Genomic DNA, 22,912 nt, shown 5'->3' with positions numbered 1-22,912 from the left:
AGAAATAGGTGTACATTGTATAAATCTGAATGTATATGGGACAATGATTTTACGATACAGCATAAGAAAAGTCAATATTGGCTTAAGGTTTTCCTGCACAACTTCCTCCTGTGCTTTTCTCTGTGTGTGGGTAACGCATCATAGGTCATGTTGGTTTCCAGATCGATTCACAGCACAGCCTCCCAACCAGCCACACCAGCACAGCACTGTACAGAAGGAGGTAGTGTGAAGGAGAGGAATGGTTTAAGGTGGCGCCTCTGGTTGCAATCATACGCACTGTGCTCATCGGCCAAGTTAAGGGCAACTAATGGATCTTTGCCAAAAACCAACTACCATCTGGTTATTTTGCTACAAGCTGCTTGGACAATTGCTGTGTCATAGCATCCGTGAAGAAAGGAAGGATGTGACATGGTGGCAAGATCACAACTCACATAGGACTCTCACAGCTGTGGAAAAGTTAATGAAAACTGATAGCTTTTGCAAGACCAAGACATGAATCGTACTTCTGCAGCGCAGTATGCACAGTGAAAAATCTTAAAAATACAACATGAAGACTAAAGTAATTTTAACAATAATCCCTTTTCTTCCCATTACAAGATGTTTATATAAGGAATTCCGACTTCTGAGGTATTTCATTTTTGCAAGCATTTGATGTAGTAAAATACAGTGAAAGATATTATTATACAAGGAAGGACAAGGAAAAATTACATCAAGAACTTACTTTCTGCAGGCTCCTTGGATCTTCTACCACTGGAGGACTTTCTCAGGAGACTTCGTCCTGAGGTAAAGAGGCTGGTTAGTTCCTCCAGAGGACTGGTGGGTGTCCGAGAACGGGAACCACTCTGAGATGATGACCCGTAGGTACTGACCGAGGCATTTACCATCTTTCCTCCTTCTTGCAACGTGTTTCTGGCTGTAGAATGAGGCACTGATGGAGAGCTTCTTGAGAGACTTCCTGAATGCACAGAGTCATAAGGTGGAGGTCTTTTGAGGCTTAAGGGGGTAAGAGACCTACCCATACTCACAGGAGAAGGTGAGGCAGAATGACTTTTAGGGTAACCATGTGGAGATTGTGTTCTGTATAAGGTAGAAGGATGAGGAGGTGAGGAGGTGTGCCCAGGGGTGCTAGTCCCATGAGTTACTGTCTGGTCTTTCTCCAGTTTTTGATGGCCTGGTGTATGAAGTGGCAGTGAAGATGGAGAAGCTCCAGCTTGTTGTTTGATGTAAGACACGTTTTCTAAAACAGGAAGCTTTGTGACCTCTAGTGGAGTTAGAGGAGATTCGTCAGAATTTGGGGAACACTGCACTGGTGCTGGTGGGAACACCAGCAGTGGAGGTCTGTGAGAAAGCAGATTTGGAAATGGTGGGGGTATATCACAAAGCAAGCCCTTGGGAGTAGATGGCACTGAAGACTTGGTGAAATCTAGGTCAGGCACTGTGGGAGTAGCACACTGAGAAGAACAAGTGTGATGGTCATATTCACATTGACATTTTGAATCTTGGCCTACATCATCAAATATAGGGTATTTCATCTCCTCATAGACTGCTTCGCTTTGGTCATCCTCGTCTTTTTTGAAGTCTCTGAGAATATTCCCAACCATTTCAATATAAACAGGCTCTTCCTCCTCTGTGTCTGGGGCAGGACTGCTGACCTGTGATAAAGAGGCATCCCTAGTGAGTGTTGTCTTCATAGGGCCATGCTTTTTGATATATGTTTCATCAAAAGATGTGCTTAGCTGAGTGTTTGGATTTCGTTTCGGCTTAGGAGGTGGAATCTTCTTTGTGTATTCATCACTGTGAGGTCTTGGTTTGGCTGACACTGAAAATAGAACAAAATATAAATTCATCACTTTTGTCAACCACAGGATCTCTGTTACAGTTTCATAATTCTGGATAGATTTCCTAGGATCAGCCCGTTGCTGGTTTTCTCTGGTATCACATCAGTGGAACAGTGTAAAAATAACACCCTATTCAAAACACTCCTATCTTAACCTAGAATGCTCTGACAATCCAGTATTAAGTAGCTAGTGAGCACTTCCCTTCCTTCAAGACATCTGTTCTCTCTCAAACTCTATGGACAGGGGACTTTGTTTTTAAATACTACACTTTTCAAATATCGCTGTGGGATTTTAAAAACCCAAAGAGTTGCCAAAGATCTAAAACTAAGTATCCAAATAAACTCCTTATGGCTGCAAGGGAACAGCTAAGATCTTGGACATTCATACTGGAGTGACAGTGATGTAACTCTGCAGTGACATAGTGATGAATCAAGACCTTTTTATTTATAGTAACTTCTTGCATAAAGCACAACAATTCTCTCAGCACTGACTGAGAAACAAAACATTCACATGCAAATACTGTAAAGTTTGCTGTTGGGATAATCATTCATGTGGACTCTATCCTATGAATTAATGAGATTTCAGTGAAGTCAAGGGGGAACAAAGTACCTGACAGATTCAGATCCTCCCCAAACAGGTTACTTCTAGAAACAATAGAGCATTTTCTCTTTGAAATTATAAATCAAAACATTGTGATGAAATTAGTTTGAATAACAGTTCAAGGGTTTCTTAGAAATTATCCTTTATGAATTAAACAATAAAGAAACTCATGGAAATGACATTTTGATCACCTTGCATAAATAGTTAGCAAAACATCTCATTAAATGTTGGGGTTAATAAAATGCCTCATTAAACATTTGGGTGAAGTCAGTTTTTATCCTAGGTGGACTTGAAAAACTTATGAAGAAACAAAATTTACCACATACACTAAACCTAATTTATATTCCTATAGGGTAAATAGTTGATGCCTTGATACCTCATTGGTAAGCTTCTCAGTTTAAAAAAAATCCTAAACTACAGGCCAGTTTAGAATAGCAGCTTTCCTGTCTTACTAAAGTCTGCTGCTCCTTGCAATTCACTGCTAGAACTGCCACTGCAAACACAGCGCTCAGAGAAATTTCCAGACACCTTCTGCTGACCCATCAGAAAACAGCCAGCAAATTTCTAACGTTAAACCAAGCAGGCAGTGCTCATGGAGTTAAAAACCCTCTTTTAGAAATAGCCTCAAACATATTACTAAAGCCAGCAGCAAGGCACTGCTCTGCCAGCTGAAAGACAGTATTTTGACAGTCTGCGAGAACGCCGGCTCCAGGCTGGAAGACGCCTGCGTTACAGCATCTAACGGGATTTGGTCAGTATCAGAGGAGGATTCAAACATAGTGTTATCACTTTGTCACACTTCTCCTTTGATCTGCTAAACAACCTCTCTTCACTTCTTACAAGGCGTAGGGATAAAGGCAGATGTTAAACAAGATTCCAGTTTTGTTTAGGAAGAAGCAGCTGTGAACGTATGCGTGTGCACATATATGAAGCAAAGAGACCACTCCTTGTTGACAGCATCTGTTTAAGCTTAACATGTAAGGTACAACAAAGCAACAAGAAAATGAAATCTTGCCAGAATTAAAAAAACAACCTCAAAAAATTATATTATGCTTTCATGATGGTTCCAATTAATGTGTCCCACTTTGCAGCAGGCTAGGGACATGCAAAAACTACCACAGATAAGAGTATTTGGTAGCTTGATAGTTTTTCCCTATGTGGATATATCCTGATGCACTTTAAATTTGTCTTTTTAATTAAACCAAATTAATTTTCTTGAATGTATTAGGATAGACTTTTGGGAATGAGATGTAGGCTACCAGAATCATTTGGGCTTTGCAGAAAATACTACTCCTGATGTATTTGACAATACTAGCAGTTTTTTCTTGCCATGCTTCCAGCTAAATCACTATTTCCTTTCTGTTTAGTCTGTTATTTGTATCACTACCTTCACATACATTCTACTGACATAAACTTCATCTCAATCCTCTCTCCACACCTCTGTTAATCTGATTTACAACCCTGGCAAAAGTAATCTTCTTCAGATTGGTGCCATTAAAATGAAGAGACAGTCAATGAGACTGGCACAAACTGCCTGAACATTTCTGTACATTTTGCTCAGGACCTGAACTCTACTTTAGATCAGCTGAAGCATTACACATTTTGCTGCTTTTGAAAATTGTGCATTTTGTACACAGAGGCTTCTCGCAGTCTTCAGTTCCCTGTGCATCACACTACCACTCTTAAAGGATTGCTGAGATACAAATGTTTCCCGCTCCTCTGCCTTCCTCAGACCCCTGTTCCCTATACTGTCCTCTAAATCTCCTGTGCCACATGTCTCACACTGAGAACATGTTCTGTCTCAGCCATACTCCCACTCTTCCACCTCTATCTGGAGAGACGTTAATGATGGATAAAATAATCAAAAGATGCTCTTGTGCGGAGGTTCAAGGCTAGTGTTAACTGAAAAGCAGTTAAGAGTACTGAATTTTCAAACAAACGGCTAGAAATAGCATATTTTGCCTCTTCCTTCCTTCCATTTTCACAGTTTTTATCCAACTGATGAGGTTCTGCCACAGGATCTAGACCTGTCCTTAGGTGTTGGGGTTTGCATATACAACATTCACAAGTTATTACATTACAGACAAGGAAAGAAGAAATGTCATGGAAAAATGATTGACATTCTGCCATCTAGTCTTGTAAAATATTTTTGCATGGATTGAAATTAAGTACCGCAGTGACACACAAAGCACTATCATCTGCCATCGTATGATATGTAGCATTAGCCTAAAATATCTTGGTGACATTATCAACAAAAAGGTCAAATGACCCAGCCCTGCTGTATGATACACAGGGTAAAACACGATAAGGTGAAAGATTTACTTTCCTTTTTCTATTAAAAGTATTTTTTTCCTCTGCCACAGTTTATTTTATTAAAGCATCTACTTCCAGGAGGTGCTCTAATACTGACATCTTTTTTCCTCCTTAACAAACTGGACTTTTCAAACTAAAATTTAAAACTAAATGTTTTAAATCATAGAATGGTTTGGGTTGGAAGAGACCTTAAAGATCATCTAGTACCAAACCCTCTGCCATGAGCAGGGACACCTTCCACTAGATCAGGTTACTCAAAGCCTTGTAAAATATTTCATAAACCTTATCAAGGTATAGGGGTACCTCCTATATGCTACATGGAGCAGGAACATTTGGTGCTGTAAGACTTCCTAGAGAAAATACACAGGTAAATGGATAAACAGCAAAGGAATCTTTTTATTGTGACTGGGAGCAGAGGAACTGCTTAACACCCACTGGGAACTCCCCTCAGCTGCAATGGGGCATTCAGGAGGCAAACCAAATTAGCTTTAAAGGTGGCTATGATGCAAGACGCTTATCATGTTTATTTAACAAAGGTTTCTACCCAAACTCAGCTCCGTAGCACACCCAATAATGGAATACGGATCATGAACTACTGCCAGAACCAGCCTAGAATAACAGAGGGAAAAAAACAGGAAACCTGCAACCGAACAGAGCTGTGCAAAGCAAATGAAAGGAGCAGGGAATATTTGTACAGTTCCTGTGTTACCAACATTTGGCAGGGATAAAAGTGCATGAACGCAGAAGCCCTGGCAAGATCCCACAGCCAATGAAAGGAGATTATTTGGCAACCTCTAGAGAGGAAAAGGCAAGATTGCTTTAAGTACTTGACATTTATCAGGCAGAAAAAGCACTCTGTGCCTGCTGGGAACATAAACTCCTATGAAAAGCAAACCATGCTGACATATTGGTGATACACATACTGCCGTGTTGTCTGCTCTAAACGTGGAGTAATTAAGTGCTTTTCAACACGAATTACTATGTCCTTGGTGCAACTGTTGCCAGTAACTTGCTTTGAAACTCTACCACTCCTGCTTCAGAGCACATGGGGTCTGATCCAAAGCTAAATGGAAGAAATGAGTGAGGACTATTTCTCTCCTTGCCAGGTGCACGTTCCCTTAACCACATGCCAAATAGCACCACAAAGCTCTTGTGAGTCCTCTTTTTACAGAGACACACAAATGCAAGAGATTGCCAGGTCTGTGAGGAGTTCAAGCAGACCAGAGGCGATGAGAGGAAGATAGCTCAGCCACTGCTACGGGGTCTTCTGCCCTCACAGGAGCTGCCCCGGCTGCAGAAGCTCGGAGTGCTATGCTCCTGGCTCCTTTTTTTGCATCAGAACTACCCAAACTACCATGGAGGCATGATGATCTTGCAAACAAGACTGGACTCCACGGAGTTTACAGCACTTGGGCAGGATCTCTCCAGGTTTAATAGCATCCTACTACCAAGCAATTATCTAGCTGTAATAGATTGCAAGTGAAACAACACATGCAGGCTGTAATAACTTCAGTTCTCATCTAGAAGCAAGAAGCACAGTGCTTAAAATAGCCTTACGGAAGCCCTACTGAATAAGCAGAACATGACATTTTTGAAATGAGATATTTGTAGCACAAAGGTTATGCATAGCTTTCAGACATGCCCAGATAATCTGCCTTTCATAGTTAATTTTGGAAATACAGAATGCTTCTTGTCATCCTTCTGAAGCATTTTTTTACTTTTTAAGGAGAGACGAAAATATGAAAATGTGTTATCACATTGTTTTTTATTATTTGCTCACTGTATAGGAATGAGCGACAACATCCAAAAACTGAAATGAATTTTGTCATTTTCTATTGTCCTTTGGGTGTTTACCAGCTTTTGCAGTTCAGAGACCAAGCCGATTTATTTACTGTTCACTGTAACAAACAGAATAAAAATACATGTAACAGGAAAATTACTTTCTTTCAATTTCTACAAGAAGCTATAGCATTAATTTTCTTTCTAAATGAAGAAATGATTTGGGGCCTAAAAAATTTTGAAATTCTTAAAGACGTTACTTTAAACACAGAAGGAATTAATCTTGCAGTATTTTGAGGGGTATCTCTATCAAAAAGAGCCTCAAGGAGCCAAAGGAAATGGAATTTCTTTAATTAAACCCTGAACTTCCTGGATACTGAATCAAAGATACACAGATTCTGATTTACATCACATAATTCAACAGAGAAAATCCAGCTCTAGGGTAGCACAGAACCTATAGATATGTGTAAACTCAAGACTATGAATAACCCCACTGGCTTTAATGAAATGAACTGCTTGTTTAAAGTTGCACATGGTCTTAAGCGCATTTGTGCACCAGTGCTTATATCGGGTTGGATTTCATTATCTCTGTAGATGAAGTCTGAATATTCTTAGCGAGACTGAATTTAAAAAGGCACAGTCCTCTGAACTGTGCAAAAGACAGACTCAGGAGACCTGAGTTTAATTCATTTATTTGTCACAGGCCACAGGGCCTCATCTGTCATTTCACCCCTTTTTTGCTACTTTTCATCATCTTTCTTTTGCTAGTTTAGGCTCTAAGGTGTTTTAGGCTCTAAGGTGTTTGTAGGCAAGGTTTTTATTTTAATTGATTTGTTTATATCTATCCTTGAACAGTGGCTCTCCTCACTGGAAAGCAACAATAGAAAATAAAAACAAATTTAACTGTATCTATTGGAGACATGTAGTATGGAACACGCATTTTTTTCTTCTCCAAGGAATGTTTGAAGGCAAACGTTCCTATACTGTGAACAGACATAAAATATACACACAGAGAGGCATCTTAGCAAACAACTCTAGAAGCATCATCACTAGGTTGAAGTAACATCAGAGAACATACCTCTGTAAAGAAAAAAAAACTTGCTTTCAAAACAGCGTTGTCCTCATGGTCACAAGACCTTTCCCTGCAGGTTATCTTTTGCTTTTCTAAAAGATGCTAGTAGGAAAAAAAGCAGAGAGGGAAAGAACATGGAAGGAATAAAAGAACCATCTGATGATCCATTCAAGCAGCTTTGCAAGCAATAGGTGGTTTCAGCAGACCCAGAGATGCTAGGACATTTCAAAAACTCTGGAGTATCAGCACACCAGAGAGAGTCTCTCCTCAAACTGCCACACTCCAGAGCAGGCTGACCTCCAGATTTTTCCTCCAGAGCCCTCCACTTGTCTGCGTATCCGCCTGACACACTGAGCTCTGCTTATTACCCTTTCCCACAGTGAAAAGTTCTCCAAAAGCTTTCAGAAAAATTACAAAATGACTAAGTCTCCTGAATGCCCAGTGTGATAGTTTGATGTGTGGGGGGGATGTTCTGGTGGCAGGAGAGGGGATTTGCTCCCTGTGCCACCAGATCTGAGTCCCATCCCCCCCCGGGGGGTTGAGCCAAATTGGCGCCTCTGCGAATTGCCCTATTTAAGTTGGGACAAAGGGGGCGGGAAAGGGCTTTTTGGCTTAGGAGCGAGGAGAGAGCAGGAGGGCGCTGCCCTCGCTCCCGGCTCCCGGCCGAGCGGCCGCTCGGGCCCGGGCCGGCGCCATGTGCTCAAGATGGCGCCGGGGGAGCCGCATGGGGGACTCGGTAAGCGCCCCACTCCCGGGGTGCCCACCGGGCCGAGCTTCCCCAGAGAGGATTAATATCTAAGAGAAGACAACCACAACGACCGGGTCAGCAAAGATGGAGCAGGAGGAGGTGTGCTGGAGCTGAGGCTTCCCTTGCAAATCGGTGTGAGATGGCAGGCGGCCCCCCTGCAGCCAGGGTGTACTTGGCGGAGCAGCGACCCACTCGTGGCCTGTGGAGAAACCCACGTCGGGAAGGAGATGCCTGAGCCCAGGAGAGGTCGTGGAGCAGGGGATGCGCGACCAGGTACTGTTGATAATGGGGCATGGAATGCACGACGAGGTCGTGGAGGCATCTGGAGACCGTGGGACGACCCACGCCGACGCGAGTGGCAGCAGCTCCCTAAGAGGCCGAGACTGGTAAAGCCCGAACTGGTGCGATCCATGGGGAAGGATTTGCAATCCTGCGGGCAGGACTTACTTTGGAAAAGTTTGGGGACTTTGTGAGTAGGGGATCCACCGAAGCAAGGGAAAAATGGTGTAAAGACTCCTCCTCCTTTAAGAAAGGAGCGGCAGCGAACAACATGGATGAACTGACCTGTACTTCCCCATTCCCTGTCTCCCTGCGCCGCTGGGGGGAAGGCAGAGCCAGGAACGAAAGGAAAATAGGGGGTGGGGAGGTGTTGTTTTAAGATCGGGCCTTGTTTTCTCTTTTCTCCTCTCAAGTAACCGTTTTCGTTCCCTTTTGTCTTTTGTTTAGTAACTGTTAATAAATTGTTTTGTTTTATTAAGAAAGCCTGAGTCATGTTTTGCCCGAGACCATGTTTGGTGGGTGCTCCCTTTCGGTTCTTGTCTCGACCCTCAGTCCAAAAACCACGACACCCAGCCTCACGCTTTCATATATTTTGAACTTCACATCCTAGTTCTTTTAAGGAATGAGTAATTGATGTCCCTGATTTTTCCAGATAAGATTGAACAGGCAAAGAAAAAAAGAAAAGAGAGTGTATGAAAATAATTACAAATTATTTGCAATCAAGTCTTTCTGTACTGTTCTCTGAAATTAAAAGTTACTGTCAGTTCACACAGTCCTGGAAAGGCAGAAAATGCAAGATTTTGGATATGTAAGAAAGAGAAGTCAATTTGAATCATCTTCCTTTTACAGGAAAACTGATGAACTGAGTGCAAATGGAGGCAAACAGAAAAATCTCACAGTAACTCTTTTTAGATTGCAATGATTTCTGAGTACCCATTTAGAAAAATATCCTTGAACTAATATGCCCAGACATGAGAGGCCAGCATTACATGGTGTATGTTACAGCAGATCCAGTGGAAGCAGGCTCTGAGGAGGGAGAGGTGGGAGGATTACTGGGGAACTGGGAATCCGAGTAAAGAATCCTCACACTGCCCACACATGCAACCGATATTGCTGCTGAAGTGCTGGTTTGTTGTTTCAGATAGCCTGCAGTCTATGTGAAACAGATTTTGCAGCCAGTGCAACAGTAGCACTAAAAAATTCTGTGACTGTATATAATCTGAAGGAATTCTAGATATAGAAAGGCAATTGGCATGGGAATTTATCAATCGCAAGCATCATTAGATGAATTACACGAAGAGTGTGCAAACAGAACTACTGAACCATGCTTACAGAGAAATTAATTTACAAAGCGTATGTGCTTCTTGGTTGGTGGCTCCAGTGCTCTACTGCGGGAACCGATACAGAGTCAGAGCACTGAAGAGTTAAACACAGTCACAAGAGACTACGGAAAACCAGCCCCAGATTGGCAACGTGAGTAAAGCCCTTCAGTTTTAAAGCAACGTCTATGGTATCTTGGCTGTCACCTTGGAGATGAAATCTGAACATCTTTCGCTGTTTTACTGCAAATTAACTGTTGTCACTCTATTCATACAGCTACCCACAAACTGACTGCATTTCACACCGAGAACGATGGGCGACATCGGCCCCCGCCACCCCCCACCCAGCATCTTAGCTGTGGTGCAGCTATGAGAGCCCGGCTCTCATACAGCTGTCACCTTGCACCAGCGGCCCCATCTCCCTCTCTGCAGCTATCTAACCATCTCGCATTCCCCAAATGTCACACAGAAGATGGTGAGGCTCTCCATTTTGTCTGACTGAGTTTCTACAGGCTATGCTGCGTGGCAGCTGCAAGTGCAGCAGCATTTCTGTTGACCTGCAGAAAGAAAAGATCTCTTTTCTGCTCAGAAAGGGATGCTTCTGGGTATGCATGAAGAGCTATGTCCCATCGATATGTGTCTTAGACAATTATGTCATATAAGCTTGGTATGTAGTGGACACCAGTAAGCCTCTGAGGGCTTAGCTGCTTATTCATATATTATCTGCTACCCAAAGGGCACTGAAGCCCTCTGTGGTATTTTTTGGCAATGTTCATGTAAACAAAGGCATACTACGGCCTGAACGCAACTCCTGGCTTCACAGGGACAACACTGCTATTGATCACTAGCTATCGTAGCTGGACTTTCATGAACTTATATCAGTCTTCCAGTACCTAAACGGAGCCTACAAGAAAACCGGAGGGGAACTTTTTACAAGGTTATATAGTGATAAGGCAAGGGGCAATGGCTTTAAACTGAAAGAGGGGAGATTTAGAATAGATCTAAGGAAGCAAATTTTTCACTCAGAGGGTGGTGAAGCACTGGAACAGGTTGCCCAGAGAAGTTGTGGCTGCCCCATCCCTGGAAGTGTTCAAGGCCAGGTTGGATGAGGCTTTGAGCAACCTGGTGTAGTAGAAGGTATCCCTGCCCATGGCAGGGGGTTGGAACTAGATGTCTTTGAGGTCCTTTCCAACCCTAACCATTCTATGATTCTAACTTCTTGGAGAAGGTACGGTGCAGAGACATGGAATGAAACTGATCTCTGCAAGAGTTCCTGGCTCTGGATGATTTCTAAATCCAGTATCTGCACCCAAATAGTGGGCTCTGAAAGGATTTATGAAGAAAACAAGAAAGAAGGAAATCAAGCTAGAGAAAGAACAAATGGTTGATGAAACAGTAGGCTTAGCTCACGTACTTAATTGATCTAGAAAAATAGTCTGTATTTGGTCACTCAATTTAATTGTTGCTTTGGTTCACCAACATCCTGTCCAGAACACTAACGGTGACTTGTGATAGTTTGATGTGGGGGGGTGTTCTGGTGGCAGGGGAGGGGATTTGCTCCCTGTGCCACCAGATCTGAGTCCCATCCCCCCCGGGGGGGGTTGAGCCAAATTGGCGCCTCTGCGAATTGCCCTATTTAAGTTGGGACAAAGGGGCAGGAAAGGGCTTTTGGCTCTGGAGCGAGGAGAGGGGAGGAGGGCGCTGCCCTCGCTCCCGGCCAGGCGGCCGCTCGGGCCCGGGCCGGCACCATGTGCTCAAGATGGCGCCGGGGGAGCCGCATGGGGGGCTCGGGAAGCGCCCCACTCCCGGGGTGCCCGCCGGGCCAAGCTCCTCTAGAGGGGATTAAGATCTAAGAGAAAACAACCACAACGACCGGGTCAGTCAAGATGGAGCAGGAGGAGGTGTACTGGAGCTGAGGCTTCCCTTGCAATCGGTGTGAAGATGGCAGGCGGCCCCCCTGCAGCCAGGGTGTACTCGGCGGAGCAGAGACCCACTCATGGCCCGTGAAGAAACCCACGTCAGAAAAGAGATGCCTGAGCCCAGCAGAGGTCGTGGAGGCATCTGGAATCCGTGGGATGACCCACGCCAACGCGAGTGGCAGCAGCTCCCTAAGAGGCCGAGACTGGTAAAGCCCGAACTGGTACAATCCATGGGGAAGGATTGCAATCCTGCGGGCAGGACTCACGTTGGAAAAGTTTGGGGACTTTTTTCTTCATGAGTAGGGGATCCACCGAAGCAAGGGAAAAATGGTGTAAAGGCTCCTCCTCCTTTAAGAAAGGAGCACTAGTTAACAACATGGATGAACTGACCTGCACTCCCCATTCCCTGTCCCCCTGCGCCGCTGGGCAGGAGGTTGAGCCAGGAACGAAAGGAAACAGGGTGGGGAGGTGTTGTTTTAAGATCTGGCCCTGTTTTTCTCTTTTCTCCTCTCAAGTAACCAGTTTCGTTCCCTTATGTCTCCTGTTAAGTAACTGTTAATAAATTGTTTTGTTTTATGAAGAAAGCCTGAGTCATGTTTTGCCCGGGACCATGGTTGGTGGGTGCTACCTCTCGGTTCTTGTCTCGACCCTCAGTCCAAAAACCACGACATGACTATATGCAAAGACTTGAATGATTTGTCCAGAGATATGAGACTCTTCATTTTTTAGATCCACAATAATGCCCATCTTCTACTTACAGATACCATAAGTAGGCCGAATCCATTATTTGCTTACATAAGTAGCAATCTGTTTGCCGAGCTTCTAAAATAATTGCAGCCCATTAAATCAAGCTGGCAGACCTACCAAGGTGCTGTTGTGCATAATACTGACCTCTTGGGCACTCCAACATTAAATGTATTGTATTCAACTATTCCACAGGCACGGCAGCCCCACAAATGCTGCTGTGCTTCCTCAGCATCTCCCACCAGTGACAAGGAACCAACAGATTTCCCTAAGCTCCTCTCCCTCAAATTTGTGGGGCTTGTACAATTCTTTTCCTCGAGGCTGTTTTGTAAAAAGCCTCTGGCTGCTGCTGAACAACACGTGACACATCCGTCAGGCTCTTCTGCCATGGAGCTTGCATTTCAAAACAAAGCGTAAGGTTGATCACAGGCGTCAAATGAGTCACCGCAGCAGGAGCATCGAGAAAGCAAACAAGCCCCAACGAAGAAGAGTTCACCTAAAGGGGCACTCTTGCCACCACCAAAGAGACACAAGGTGACCCTGCAGAAGCAGCTCCTGCAGGTTGTCACTGAGCATCTTTTGGGTGAATATGATGATAGCTGAAGTGGACAGAGTATTGTCAGAGTAGCTCACAGGCAGGCAGCGGTGCCTGGAGCAGTAACAGCTCTGTGGTCAGAGGCTGAGCGTTACTGAGGTACTCACTGTAATCGGCTTTAGGAAAAGAGCCTCACAGCTATTCACTTTACTTCCATCTCCATAGGGGTGACTCCTCTCTCCTCCTCAATTCTAAATAACGTGTTGACAAAATTACAGACAAGCCACACATTATCAGCTGCCTCCCACTCAGCTTCTCTGTGCACCTGGCATCTATCATTTATTTGCAGTGGTTTAGTGAAACCAGTAGAGCCTATAACAGTCGATCTATAGGGGTCATGCAACTGGGCCTAATCACCATAAATTCACCTGGTATGGCTGCAGTGTACAGTACCATTTCGACAGTGCTGTAAACAGTTCCAGACAAGCTTCAGGAGAGCCCTTCCCTGTTTTAAATGCCAGGTTTAATCTCACTGTGCCACCTGAGAAGCGAGAAAGAGGATAAAAAGATAAAGATGGAGCACAAAGAGGAACAGAAGAATTTCTGCCAGAAGCTGTTCCTACTTCACCCACGACTGCAGAACCTCTTGAGCTCAACTCACAGGCAGAACTAGTGGAAATAAGAGAGAGACCTGATTAAAAACTATCACCCTGCAAAATAAGAAAAAAGACCAAGAAGCAGAAGACGGCACAAGGAAAAGTGGAGCTCTCAAGCAAAAATGTTTGGAAAGCTGAAGTAAATGAAAGGCAATTAAAGCAAGAGCAGTGACACAAGGCTGAAAGATCTTAGCCACTATCTACGGGAAGAAGCAGGCATCAACTACCAGAATACGACTGTAGAGAGAGCCAAGATCACTAATTGTTCCCAAAAGCTCTTTACGTGAATGAACTGTGTTATTATTTCCTCGTCTCTCCGACACTGTGTTTGCAGCGAGCACACACAGCACTCTCCCCCTCTTCTCTCACCCTTTTTCTTATTCCCTTTCATTTTTCCCTTCTCCTTCCCATTTACTTATGGTTTGGACCCATCCAACCTTACAGCACTGCCCCTAAGCCAGCCCTAATGTTTCAGCTAAGTGCAGAACGCAATGGCATGGGTGTAGGGACAAGTCAAAGCTGGTTTTGCCACAGAAAAGCCAGTAACTGCTGAAACTGTTATCCCAGACAGCTTTCTCAGACAATACATCTTATACTTTCCTTTGCCAAGCAACTTTTCATTGCAAGAAATGTTCCTTTTATCCTATCTTGCAGCTGTTCCCCATGTTCCCCATGAAGATTGAACTAGCATCTACTCCCATTGTTGCTAAGACATAGAGATGCACCCACGCTTTGAGCAGTCACACCACCACAGGAAACCAGAAGCTATTGCTATAACCCAGTGTTTACGGCCTGCTTCATTTTGTCATTGCTCAGAAGCAAAGCTTCTTGCAGGAATTCATCCATACCACTGAGGCACAGTCTCTGGTACAGGACAGTACAGAACAGCCTAAGCTCTGAGTGGGGTTGTTACCTATCATCAGCTCGGATTGTCTGTGCTGTAAACTCATGACATTCAGCATTTCACAGAGCTGGACCATAATTGCAGCCCTGATTTTGTCATCCTTATTCACGCACTGCAGCATCAGTGATACCAACAGGAGGTTGAGAAAGGGAACTTGAGCAGTTCCTACGCTGAGAAGCTGCCTGAAGCTCTCATTTCCACAGTGACTGCCCTGAGTTCACAAATGAAACCCTGCCAGATGGGTGGAATTTCACATTAAGCAAGGACACTCTTTTTCACATATTCCCTTCTCCACTCAAAAGCCTCTTCCTGCAGTGCTGTTCACAAAAGCACTCACACATACCCCATTAGCCCAAGTTTTGACTGTGAGCAGAAATACTCTGATTGTACGTTGATTGCAAACTACCTCACAAAACAAAGCCCTTGTCACTATCTCTATTTTACAAAGGAAGAATCTGGGACACTGCGAGCCAAGGTCACCCGAGCCAGTGGCAGAGCTGTGAAGAGCCCTGTTCCTCCACTTACACTGTTGGGAGATGGTTAGTATTATTTACAGAAGACTCCACTTGGCATAACACTTACTCACATGCAAGTATGTATTTGCAGGACTGGGATCTTATGGCAATTAGTTATTGTAGATATTTATCCAAACCAGCTGTAAAATTATCTCCTCTTTAACAGAAAATAACAAATAATTCAGAGCCACAGAATACCTTGAGCTTCCACACTTTTGTTAGCAAAAAAATCATATTTAAGAAAATAAACAGGCTAGATATATTATCAAGTTTTTGAATCCACTCTAGTGGTATAGCTTGAAGTCTGTGCTCGGTGCACATTTGTATGTTTTTTTGGTTGTGGTTTTTTTTTTTTTTCTTTTAATCAAAGGGTTACTTACCATCTTATTCACAAAAATCCAAATATTAAGAGGCTTCCATTGTCATAAGCAAAAACCTAACCCAATTAAAACGTCCCTAATTGAGGAGACTTGTGACATCATCACACTGGTCCTAAGGCAAGATTTATAGCTAAGCCATCCTTCAGTATTATGCCAAGAGGAAACAGAAGACAGCTCCCTTTGCAGTCAAACATGGAGGGGAAAATGCTAGGCATCTTCCTCATCCCACAAAGCACTGTTAGGGCCAACAACTTAAAAGTTATACTGCTCCCAACACAGCATTGAGTTTTTCCAGGCATGTTTATGCTCGGAGAGTCCTGTACTTACAGTACTGGTTTTGTTTTATCGCTAAGCCTAAGAGGAGCTAGAATTACTCAATCATTACATGCAAGCTGGTTGTGAATTTGGAGGCAAAGTATTATTAATGATTATTTCAGATAAATTATGGAAGCCATGGCAAATATTATACCACTGCACTGGAAATGTACATTAAGCTATGCCTCCTGATGATGTCAAATACACCACGCTTCAGCTTTTTACTTCCCACATCTAAGCCTCCCCCCACACCCTGAATCAGCAGCCAGGTGCAAATCATACTGGACTTTGAGGGATGTGTTTCTTGTTTGATATGCCAGCAGTTCAAAGTTATGGTCATTAACATTAGCACAAAAATTTGTGTGTACATGGTTTGTTTTCCCTCTTGCATCTATGAAAAGCCCAGGCTGGTACACTGTGACCTCCAGGCAAGTTGATGGCGTTGCAAAAAGGAAGCTGTGCCCTGTTGAGCTGTCACTGCTGTACACGTTATCCCAACACAGCACTGTTTGCACATGTACAAGTTGAAAAGCATAAAGTGCCAAACACAGTTGTAGCGTGTCAGGCATATGTTGCCAAACTTCAGTCTCTTGGGACGTGATTCTGCTAGGCACTGTGCACTCCCAGTAAAGCCAACGTGAGTGTAGGGTGCTTGCCCACCCCAGCATCAACCTCTTGGCAGGAAATACTTTGAGAGCTCAGTCATGCTTCACTCCAAAAGGATTTGTCTCATTTGGTTGTTGAAGTGAGAACAGAATTAGGGCACTAGTTAAATAGAAGGTAAGAGGAAGAGGTGCAAATCCAATGTATTTGCAATGGAATAAAAAGTGCAGCTGTTTTGTGTTTTTCCCTTTAATTCCAAATGAGTTTTGCCAGACATCCCTGAAAGTAAACAGAAATTTTAGGTTTTCAGTCTGATCCCTCAAGCCCTTACTCATTTGCCCGCAATGTCTTTAACAGACAATGCCAAAGACAGTATGGAAACCAGAAGCGTAGCACAAGTATTCTAAAATTGTTATTTTTGTAGTTTCACAAGCGTTTTGTTTTACTCAACAAATTCCGAAGGGCTGTCAAAGTGAGGCAAGAGAATTACCTGGATTTCTCCTCCCCTCCTCTCCTGGCTCTAATTTCAGAGCCACTCAGTGATGCAAAATAATGCAAGAATCTAGTGTTTCATAGTATTTCAGCTCACAGGTGGAAATGCAGAGAAGACCCAGTATTGTGGCTCCCTGAGGCATAAACAAAATAAGAAATGAAACACAGTCACAAATATGACTACTTAACAGTTTTTTCTAGCAGTATTCCAGGCTTGACATACAGTGACCTGACAATAATGAGTAGATTTATTGACACTATCGCCTTCCAGTTACATAGGGGCTGTCTATCGAGGCTGCAAATTAACCATGCAGTGGACAACAGCACCCACATGACAGCTTTCTTCAGAGACTCTCTTCATTGTGGTCTTTCTGGTAAAGATTATTGATTCAGACACCTCAAGAGCACAGCTGAAGTACTTCCAGGGCTGGGTCAGCTCTAAAAGCAGCCTAGTGACTTTCGTATGATATGAAACCTGTGTGAATATGCTCTCCTAGATGTCAGCTGACTACATGAATAAGTGGCTTACATTGCCTTGCCTTCTTGGTGTGTCCAGGGACTACAGTGACCCCACACAGTTAGTGGACCTCAGGGTGGCAGCAGCCTGGAGAAAGTCTCCTACTCAGCATGTCTGCGTTATACCCAACACTGCTTTCAGGTCCTAAATGGTTTACTAATTCCAGGGCAGAATGGTGTGAATTCACAAGCGCAGTTTGGGCCTGGGGTTGCAACGAGTCTTATAAACTCTCCTGAGCCCTGGAGCACTAGGGTACAGAGTGCAGAAAAGCCCACATGCTCAGCAGGAATCACAAGTGTTTAGCAGAGCTTACCAGCCTCAGCTAGGGCAGGCAGCTGCCTCCTCCTGGACTGGCTGCATTTGCAGTCAATCTGGTAAATCAGCACAATACTCCCTGAACTCACATTATTAAGGCTTTTCCATTATCAAGAACATCACAGCTTCCATCACCCTTGACAGCAGAGAGATATCTGTACTGCAGGGGGGATGCACATTAAATTTTGTGCTTTTTTTACATAGGTGCAGTGCCTCTCAGCAAACTAGCAATATCCTAATGTGAAAAGAGAGATGAGGAATATATAGAGCAACTTTGTTAAATTAAAAAGAAAAAAAAGACACTAAGTACACAGGATAGACTAGCACAACATAGCTAAAGTACAAATTGCCAAGTGTTGGGCACAATGCAATTCCCAAGCAGGTAACTAGATCTTCATGACTTTTACCACTGCATAGTCTATTTTCTGTTCAATGCTTGCAGCTTCCATTAACGTTAATGAGTATGCATATGTGCCTTGAGGGTAAGAACATACTCCCCTCTGTGACTTCAAAACTTGTTTATAGATCCCTCAAAAAACTCACATCGTGTTCATTGCTCTGTGCAGAAAACTATTATAACAGCTATAAGAACTGCTGCTTTCATTCTTTCCTTACCCCTTGCCCTCCCTTATTTGAGGGACCAGAAAACAGATCTGAAAAGATGAAGGGCTGGAGGAGATGGGTACACACAGGAAAGTAACCCAGCTCTGGGAGCTGCAATCTGAAAACCAACTTGCTGCAGGGAGGAGCAAACTGAAATCTTAGCAAAAGCAAAGAAAACCAAACCTCAAAACACTGGAAAACTACCTCTCCACCTCCCCCCAAAAAGCCAAGCCTTTGAAAATCTCGAAGCTATTAAATGCTAGAGAATAGACCGAAATCTTTGCTGTGTCCTTCCTGCCAGCACACAGGTCAGTGGGAACAAGCTGCTTCAGCAACCAAAGGGGTCAAATACAGAGCAGAAGCACTGCTGGGCAGAGTCCCACAGCAAAGTCAGGCCAGCACTGCCCTCCAGCCCTTTTACCACTGCAGCAGTGGGGAAGCTGCTGAGACGCAGGGCTAAACAAAGGGAAAGAAGTGCCAGGTTTCTAGTAGAGACTGCCTTCCTCTAGTGCTGCTGAAGGCACCAAATCCATCCCTGTGCCACCTGGACATACAGGGCAGTTCCCTGGAATCAGGTATGGTAGTTAAGAGCCAACTCCACCTCACTCTGCTGACACCATGGCATGTATCTCCTGATGCTGCTTTGACTCTTCCCTCCATCATTGCCACCTGCTTTCTCCCAATGCGCACAGTCTCAGGTTAAGCCCTCTCAAATCTCACAGTTTGCAAGAGATACATTATGGCATACAAAAAATAATGGATAATGCAGCACTGAGATCAAGAATCAGATTAAGGTGTATAGAGGAAAACAGACACTGCTTTACACATGGCTGAATACTGGTTTGCATTATACCTACATAGCTAATGTAACACTATCTGCAGCTTTTCATGGGTCAAAATGCTGTGTTCAAAATACAAAGCAGGCTGTAGGAAAGAGGAAAATGAGCTAAAAAATAATCATACAGTGCACAACATGCAAGCACTCAGGCACCATAACACATGTGGCTCTAGCTGAGAACCCAGCTGAAGAAGGAGTCCGTGCTCTGGGAGGACCCCTAGGAGGCTGGACCTCAGGACGCAGAACAGCCTGTCTTGCCACAGCCACGCAGCCTGCCCTCCTGTTCTTCTCACACCCATCCCCCGGCATTACAGCAGCACTGCAGGCCACAGGGCTGCCTGTCCCTCTCTAAGAGGGAGTGCGTTGCAAGAGCCATCCGTGCGAGACTCATGCTTGCTGTGCAGGGCTCCGACAGGTTTGACCGCAGGATGCTTCTGCCCAGACCTGCCCACTACACTCCTCTGCCACAGCTCCTGCCCAGCAGCAGGGTCATGTAGCTGGGCCCACGTCTCAGATATGAGTCCCTAAAATATTGTATCTGCTACGTCAGCATTGGGTTGTCATGTCTCGCAGAAGGTCAAGCAGCCAGTCCAGAAGCAGCAGCATCTTAAACTGACCATAGCTATACTGACCATGACTTATCTGTCAGTCCTTTTAGACTCGTTAGGTCTGAATGGGGCTCATTAGCGGTATTTCTTCCTTTAGTGGGCATGGATGAAAAGACACAGAAATAAGATCTGGCTATAAGGAAGGACATGACATGGTTACTGCAGAAGACACTATTTCAAAGTTCAGGTTAAATACATTATTGGCTAAGGTAGGAAATAAAAGGAAACTAGCACCACGCAAAACCAGCAAAAGCGCTAAATACCTTTAATCCAAGTTCTATCTAATGAGAATAGCAAAAGTTCAAGTTTACAATGCAGAGTCACCAGTCTAACTGACAGAAAAATAGATTTATGAGAGATACCAGCTGGGCTGCAACCCCAGTCACAGTTACTGTAATTGCTTTTCTCCAGAGGAAAATTTTCCTTACAAGTTGCCCACCTTTAGAAATCACTGAGCAACAGAAAGAGGCTTCCACCACATGGGCTTAGAAACCAGCAAGAAGGATAAGCTTCTTCCACACATGACACTCAGTCGGAAAATACCAAACAAATTGAGTGGGTTCCAGAGGTGAGGATCCCTGCAAGCATTTTCACATATCAGACCTAAACTTCCCGTGGGCTCTGGCAGAAGCAGAATTACAACCACGAACAGCATTTTGAAAATGCTATTCTGAGTTTTAATTTGCACTTGTGTGCATACGTTTGTGTGTGCATCCAAGTACACACAACCTGCATTTTCATTATACATAAATGTGTCTATTATGTATACATAAATTACATTATATTGTATATATTTTACATGCACATATTTATATAACGTAGTCATCATCCATATTACTAAAAAGAATTTTAACAAAAAGTTAACTTTCAAAATGCAATTCACTTATACTTCCCCATTTATGTTTGCACTGCAGTAGATCTGTAAACCTTTCCTGTGTACATGCAGTGACCGTATCAAAACACACTCCTTGAGGCTGGTTACATTCAGCAATTATACTGTTTTATTCATTCCTTTTTCTGTAAGATTGAGCACCAAAAGCACATCAATTAATTAAACTCCTGCATTTTCTCAATAAAGAGTCTTTCAGGATCAAGATTAGATATGCCTTCCATGCTGGAATGTTATTTAAAATTCCCCTTTTCAGTTCACTTCTCGCTTCCAATGTGTGATGTATGGGGAGCAGCTACATTTGTTTGCTGTTCCTACCAGAGTTTGAAAACTCTGCAGAAAAGACTACCCACGTTTTTAAAAACAACATTTTAGAAATCTGTCATGGAGGAGAAATGCCTTGGGTGGAAGGTGTTCAGTAGGTGCATATGAGAGGTAGCTGGAAGAGTGAAAAAGGAATATTGAAGCATAAGGAGGGACACAAAAGCGTGGAAACATAGCAACAAAATTAAAGTCCAGTTAAGGAGAATAAGGCCTTCAGGCTGGAGAGTGCTCTTTTCAGGCAGAGCCAAGGTGCACTGGGATGAACCACACAAATCGAAGTGTTATCACACTGCTACACAACGAGACAGAGTTAATATGTGTCATCATAGAATGGTTAGGGCTGGAAGGGACCTTCAAAGGTCATCTAGTCCAACCCCCCTGCAAGGAACAGGGATATCTCCAACTAGATCAGGTTGCTCAGGGCCTCATCCAACCTGGCCTTGAACGTCTCCAGGGATGGAGCATCCACCACCCCTCTGGGCAACCTGTTCCAGTGTTCTACAACTCTCATGGTAAAAAACTTTTTTACCATGTATGTAAATGTAAAAATGTAAACCTGCACAGAGTGGGAGGAGACAAAGCAGTACTTGGCCTTGGAAATAGAAATGTCAATCAATTTCAAACATTGAAATGTGTCAGAAGGCACATGACTACATATTGTGTCCTTAGTGTGAGATATCAGATGACAGGAGATGATGAGGAACCTTCCATAAATAGTAATGCTGAAGAAGATGTAGTTTCATGAAGACAAAGACTGCGTAAGGAGTCTGCCATAACCTCTGTGAGACTGGTAAAATACTTGGATGTATTTCAATTATTACTATCATTATTATTACTGCTAGTTTAAAGCTGTCAAAGACTCTTGCTTCTTAGTAAATGAGGAAAAGGGATGGGGGGTAGACGTAAAACAGACCTCATTCCTAACCATCCCAGAGATAATGTCAAGGTCAGTTATACTGAAGAGCACAATATAGTGTGACTCAATGTATGCTTGCAAGAATATCCATTAAACATGCCAGAAAATATTAGGGTTTATCTTACTGCCCTGTCTTCAAAAAGAGCTTTCTTTAGCATTGGTGATTCTGGTTGTGCAGACTTAGGAAGAAAGAGTGCTAATACAAGTTAAAGAATCGTAAAAATATTTTAAAAGATAGTATTTTTTAAGAGAAATTTTGAGTAACTTAAGATCTCCTGCCTTTCACCTCAGAGCATATCAGACCAAGAAGTTTGTGCCATGCATTGTGTTTCTGTATTAAATGAAAGACTTGAAAGACTTTCTGATAGGAGATTTTAAATCTGTCTGCGACACAAATCTGAATGGTTTCTATCTAGGCTTTGGTCCAGTAAAATTGTGGAAAACTGCTTTTTATATGGGCAGGTAGTTAATGCTTGGATTTGTCATGTTAGTCTGTTCAGCAGAGTTGATGCAACAGTCGCTGTAGAGGACAAGTTATGGAAGTAAGAGTAAACATCATATGCAAAATAACTACCAACAACAGCACAAATAAGTCTACAGTTTTGTTCAGTGTTTGTGTTCAACCTTGCAATCATAAACATATGTGCCACCAGTTGAGTTACACATTCCTTTACACCTTTGTTATCACAGTTGATCTTTTAACATAAGATTTGCTTAAAAGGGGTTGTAGCACAAATGCAACTAACAAGTATTTTTGGCCACAACAAGAAGGAAAAAGTACACGCACTAAGAGCACAACATACTGCATGGGATGTCAAAACTGCTATGTAACATAGCAGTGGGAAAGACCAATACTGATCAAAACCATTTGTTCCTACAGGTTCCTTCTTA

At 43.3% G+C, this 22,912-nt stretch overlaps 1 protein-coding gene across 1 annotated transcript in view; it reads right to left on the bottom strand.

The window, feature by feature from the left end:
* Positions 1–22,912, bottom strand: part of NYAP2 (neuronal tyrosine-phosphorylated phosphoinositide-3-kinase adaptor 2) — a 137,654-nt gene that overhangs the window by 56,041 nt on the left and 58,701 nt on the right. Inside the window, exon 3 of the mRNA XM_086618602.1 lies at positions 722–1,819. Within this exon, the coding sequence (XP_086474728.1) occupies positions 722–1,819 (1,098 nt within the window). The remainder of the gene's footprint in view (positions 1–721; positions 1,820–22,912) is intronic.

The sequence above is a fragment of the Tauraco erythrolophus genome, chromosome 11 (genome assembly GCF_009769465.1).
Source record: "Tauraco erythrolophus isolate bTauEry1 chromosome 11, bTauEry1.pri, whole genome shotgun sequence".
Taxonomy (NCBI): domain Eukaryota; kingdom Metazoa; phylum Chordata; class Aves; order Musophagiformes; family Musophagidae; genus Tauraco; species Tauraco erythrolophus.
This window is presented reverse-complemented; position numbering and strand designations above follow the sequence as displayed.